The following is a 5417-nucleotide window of genomic DNA, read 5'->3' on the forward strand; positions in this document are numbered from 1 at the left end:
AGCCAGAGTTCGTTCTGTTCTCACGACCTCTCGGCTCTCCCGTGTCACGTGGGGGCTATTCAGTCCTTGCCAACAGCTCAGAGTACAAACTTCGGCCGCAAGGGAAAAACTGCCAATTTTTTTTTCTCTCTCTTCTTCCCCCAGCCCTCCCTCCTAGAATTATGTTCAGAAGCAACGCTGGCAAAATAAACTTGTTGAAACCATTTTTTTCTCTCTCTGCTTTTGGTATCTTGCAAGAGCACAGAATTTGGATGCACGCTTTTTTTCTGGGGGGGGGGAACAAACTTAAGTTTACCTGCAATTTTCCCATTTAAACGTAGATTAGGAATCTGGATGCGCCTTAAATTTGCAAACGCTTGGAAAGATTCTCAATTAGAAATCAGTGTGTCAAATAAATGTTAAAGTTTTCCTACGCTGGGGGTATTTAGATGTTCTCAAACTGGGTAGTGTTCCTAATTTGCTGTGATATGAAGTTGTGTGTGATTTTAAAAGAAAGAAGTTGCTGGAAAGGCGGCTGAGTCTCTCGTCCTTGCGTGTTGGGTCTGAGTATTTTGTAACAAGAGGCGCCTGGTGTAATCGAATAATGCTGAAGGTGAGCAGTGGCGGATGGATAAGCGCACGGCGCTCCTCACGCCGTTGGAATACACAGTCTCTCTTTCTCTCAGTGCAGGAGCGCCCGTTTCTGGTCAGCTCACGTAAAGGCCCCTAACACACGCTTCATCACTCACCGAGACGACTTGTAAAATGTGTGAGAGAATGCAGATCAGAGAGAAATCCAAATTACCTCAGACACACACAAAAAAAAGGGTGTTTTTTTTTATTCCCCTATTGAGGAGGAATTAGGAGTGTTATTGTCTCCCTGAGGACAGTGCCGGGTAAAATGTAACCATCTCACACTCATTTTGCAACTAATATGTATCTGTGGCACCTCTAATCTATTCGCACGTATCAGCTGGCGACCACTGCTGATGGTTATCGGTAGTTTTATCCAATGTAATTTCAGACACTGATCAACTTCCAAGTATCAGATTCATAAAGGTTAATAATTTTCAAGTGCGTTTGAGGACTGGTGATGATTTAGGCCGGGATGAATCTGTTCAGGAGTGTGCTAGAGATGTGCATTCCCATTTGCAGACACTTGTCGCCGGCTTTCTGTCTCTAAACTGCTGCCCCCTCGACTGTAGCATTCTGCTGGAAGTTATTAACCCCGACCCTGGATTCCCAGGCACTTCAATGAAACTCGCCGCTGTGTTGCACACTTGACGAGACCCTCTTTTGAAACTTGGCTTTAATTGCTTTTATTCAACTGGGATATGGGGGGGGGGGGGGGGGTGAGGGGTGAGTGAGAGAAAGATACATTCCCCGCCTTTTAGTCAGCCATCTATTCTCTGGAACAATGTTCAGACATTTCCCGCCTTTTGCGATTTTCTGCATTCAGATAAACTGGGTCGGTGCAGGAAACAGCTCCTTTTGTTCAAAAGTGCGTGGCAGATGGCGCTGATTATCCTCAATTTATTGTAAACCCCTTTTCTCCCACCCTCAGAAAAACAAAATATGTTCTCCGTGCATCCTTCAGATCGCCACAGGAACAGATCTGGAGTTGAATTGTAACTGCTCAAGAGCTGGGACCCAGACACGGCTGACTTGTGAATTATGTCTGGTGTATTGCGCATCAGCAGGGCGGGAAGTTTAACTTGGACAGTCAAACCAGCAATAGAATGATCCGAACACCTCTCGTCATAGCTAGTACAGTTAGAGTTCAATCAGGTGAATGTTTATATAGAAAACGTTTTATTTTCTGGAACAAGGCAAATCAAAAATTTACAAAAAAAAACCTTTGGTATATGGCACTTATAACAGGTTCAAAAATTTATCAAAAGATTTTTTCCCCCCCCCCTCCCAAAAACAGTAAAATATTGCAAAATCAGTTACATGGAAACCAATGTGTACACTATTTACATCCCAAATAAATAACTCTCTTATAATGATAAGTACACGTGTCCCGAACAATGGAACAGGTTTAACTGGTCAGTTTAAAGTTTTATTTTAAAACAAGTCCTTCCACATTCACCAAGGTCTCCAGACAGACTCGGAGTTGTCCGGACCCGTGCTCACTCCGAGCGGGCTGTGGCTCTGAGAAACTCCGGGGATGTTGGGCCCGAACACGGCCGAGGTCATTCCCTGGACGGGGGATGTCAGTTTGGAGTTGGGAGGCCCCGCTGCCGAACTGACGGCCACCGGGAGGTTAGCGTTGGCGTAGAGCGGGATGACCGGGCCGCTTGTAATCTGTCCGCTGGACGAAGCGAACGCCGGGTTCGGGATCAGGAAGGCGAAGTGGCCGTCCGTGGCAGGCACCAGCTGGAAGCCGCCGTAGACCTTCGGGGAAGCGGCTTCGGCCGGACTCAGTTTGCACGGCATGTTGACCCCGCCACTGGCCGGGACCGTGGCCGGGAGCTGGACGTGGAGGGGCTGGTTCAGGTGAGCTCCTGGCACTGAGGCAACGTTGGCTGGAGCCTGCGAGTAATTCATGGCCACCATGTGTCCCAGGCAACTCGATAAGTGACTGAGGAGCCGGGTGCGAACATCAGTGTTAACCCCTTCACAGGTCGACAGGAAGCGAGTCACTTCGTTCATACACTCGTTAAATCCGGCTCTGTATTTACCCAGGACCGTTGGATCCGCAGTTAAAGCTGCTGCAAAGAAATTAGACAAAATTAGAGGATACAGACCGAGCTACAGCAAAGATTAAACATCAGGTTTAGAAACCAAAACTTGACAAGTGCTATCACTTTTAAAGCCCTCTCAAAAGTCCATTGACTTTACTCACCGGTCATTTGTACACGTTGGAGATTTCGAAGGTGTTTCACGGTCATTTCGAGGATGTCAGCTTTTTCCAATTTGGAATGCCTGGAACTCTGACAATAAGAAATAAATAAATAAAGTGTTAAAATACGATTACCTGTCCTTCAAGACATACAAGAAAAAAAAACTGGTCAGTGGGATCTGTTCCCAAAAAGAAACTTTGCTGCCAACTTACATCTTTTTTCAGGGCATCCAGGATCAGGGTTTTAAGTTGACTCAAACTCTCGTTAATTCTTGCCCTGCGCCGCTTTTCCATGATGGGTTTGGAAGACTGTTGGGGGAAAAAGAGAAAAACCGTTTGAATAAAATTGCACTTTTACTTCGCACTTTTAAAAAAAATCCGCGGGCACCTCTTTCTAGCTTTTTCCCCCCCCTTTTTAAAAGAAGGACAACTGCATACTGTACATATTTACCTTTCTGTTCTCACTTGCACTTTTGGGTTTATCCGGAGTTTGAGGAGAGTTTGCAGATGAGCCAACCGTGGGGGAAATGGAAGGTTTCTCCATGGTGTCAGTCGGCATTCCGGAAAGAGATTTCTGCAAGACCCCCGCCGGAATAATTAACAATAAAGAAAACAAACCGACCGGCGAAAAGGAACACAAGAAGAAAATGAAATGGAAGGCTGGGGTGGGAAACTTGCAACGGGTTTGTGTCTTGGGGAATGGTAGCAGTGACTGGAGATGGGATACAGCGACGATGGACTTCCCCCGGACACTTTGCAGCGATTTCCAGGGGCCACTGTAGCAATTTGTAACAATCGCGGCCGCTGTAGCAATCCCGGTATTTATAAGGCGGCGGCCAATCGCAGCGCGTGTGAAACCGTCTCCACATTCTTTCCCACACTCGGCCCAGCCAATGGCAGCGCCGCTAATTGGCCCGCGGGTAAGGGATGGGGGGGGGGGTGCCGTCCCGAGCGGGCCATTGGCCACCGCCCCCCGCGCGCTGTCACTCACGAGCTGGGCCGGGCAGGCGGCACGCGCGCGGGCTGGGGAGCTGGTGGGAGGGTACACTGGGAGTCGGGGGCGGGGGGTAGTATTGGGGAGGGGTGTCGGAGTGTTGGTGGAGCCCACACTCCTTCCCCTTCCCCCCTCCTCCTCCCAGCTCCGGGGGCCTGTCAATCATTGCCCGGGCTCCCGGGCTAAATCACTGCTGACAGGTGACATCTGTCGGCGCGCGAGGCAGCCGCTGTCAGCCCCCGGAATAGCAAGCCGGAGCACGTGCCGCAGCGCTTTGCAACCGAGATTGCTTCCCTCCACCTCCCCTCCAACCACGCACCCTCCACCCCCCACCCATCCCTCTGCAGTTTAACCCTTTCCTCGCTACGTGTTGTCGCCGGGGCGGGTGTGGGGGAGAAACAAACACCGTGGCTTGCTCGAGTTTGCCCAGCGCATGTTTTTGCGCTGAATGTTCGTAGCCGAACCTATTTTAGCGGGGCACGGCGTTCGTGAATATAAAAGATTTAATTATTGCAACGCATTGAACTCTTTGCAAGTGAAGTTAGTTTAGCGAAAGGATTCTTTATTGTGATGCATTGCACTACGAATGCTGCTTAAGTTTGTGAATGATTTCCACCATTGTAACATTTTGAACTGTTGCAGGCTGTTAAGTTTTTGTGAATTAATTGTTGCAATGCATTACGAATACCGCTTACATGAGTGAATGATTTCACAACTGCAACATTTTGCTCTCCTACTAATGAATTTTGTTAGGTTTGTGAACGATTTCATTCTTCTAGTGCGTTCTATAAGATTTGTGAATAATTATTGCAACACGTTACTCTCCTACTCATAAACATTTGTCAACGATTTGGTTATGGCATTGATCTGATGCTTGAATTTGTTAATAATTTCATTATTTCAAAACATTGTAGTGTTAAGAGATGAATAATGTAGCAGTTATCAACAATTTCATTTTGCTGTTTCATACTTGCAGTGTTATATTTTGAAGCTGTTGTAGGTGCTAACTGGACAGGCAAAGTTTCGTTTATAGTTTGAAGTTCGGAAAAAGTCACATCGGACTCGAAACGTTAACTGCTTCTCTCCACGGAAGTCGCCAGACCTGCTGAGAGTCTCCAGCATTTTCTGTTCCTATTTATATTTGTTATTCTGTTGCATTTTTTTTAAAAAGGTACACTATCTAATATATGTTAACGTGTTAGCTTACATACTTGAGTAACAAGAATGACAATATGACATGATTTGGAGATACCCGTGTTGGACTGGGCTGTACAAAGTTAAAAATCACACAACACCAGGTTATAGTCCAACAGGTTTAATTGGAAGCACTAGCTTTCGGAGCGACGCTCCTTCATCAGGTGATTGTGGAGGACACGATTCTAAGGCACAAATTGATAGCAAAAATTTACAGTGTGATGTAACTGAAATTACACGTTGAAAAATACCTTGTTTGTCTGGTGAGTCTTTCATCTGTTCGAATGCCATGTTAGTTTCACTTCTTTCATGTGTAAATCACATTCAGAGAGGTTTAGGAAGATCTGCTTTTGCATTTATACACTGCAAACAAAAAGAAAATCGCTTGGAATCACAGCGGGTCAG

General features: G+C 46.6%; 1 protein-coding gene across 2 annotated transcripts; it reads right to left on the reverse strand.

Moving 5' to 3' along the window:
- Positions 1–1774: 1774 nt before the first annotated feature.
- her9 (hairy-related 9) lies at positions 1775–3628 on the reverse strand. Of its 2 annotated transcripts, none has more exons than XM_060852485.1 (4): positions 3276–3628; positions 3038–3133; positions 2828–2915; positions 1775–2690 (listed from the first exon to the last, which is right to left on the reverse strand). In XM_060852485.1, the coding sequence occupies exons 1-4, from the start codon at positions 3381–3383 to the stop codon at positions 2068–2070; spliced, it is 915 nt and encodes a 304-aa protein (XP_060708468.1). In that variant the 5' UTR covers positions 3384–3628; the 3' UTR covers positions 1775–2067. The 2 variants fall into 2 exon arrangements, with proteins under 2 accessions (XP_060708468.1, XP_060708467.1); XM_060852484.1 differs by having other exon boundaries at positions 1775–2693.
- Between the last annotated feature and the right edge of the window lie 1789 nt (positions 3629–5417).

This window comes from Hemiscyllium ocellatum, chromosome 37, assembly GCF_020745735.1.
Source record: "Hemiscyllium ocellatum isolate sHemOce1 chromosome 37, sHemOce1.pat.X.cur, whole genome shotgun sequence".
In the NCBI taxonomy this organism is placed as follows: Eukaryota; Metazoa; Chordata; class Chondrichthyes; order Orectolobiformes; family Hemiscylliidae; genus Hemiscyllium; species Hemiscyllium ocellatum.

What these genes read in the sequence shown, in the direction of transcription:
- her9 (XM_060852484.1), bottom strand. Translation starts at nt 3,383, where the DNA reads ATGCCGACTGACACCATGGAGAAACCTTCCATTTCCCCCACGGTTGGC. An exon ending in TGGATGCCCTGAAAAAAGAT is followed by an intron (nt 2,916 to 3,037) that starts GTAAGTTGGCAG and finishes TCTTATTGTCAG; the next exon opens with AGTTCCAGGCATTCCAAATT. An exon ending in CCAACGTGTACAAATGACCG is followed by an intron (nt 2,694 to 2,827) that starts GTGAGTAAAGTC and finishes ATTTCTTTGCAG; the next exon opens with CAGCTTTAACTGCGGATCCA.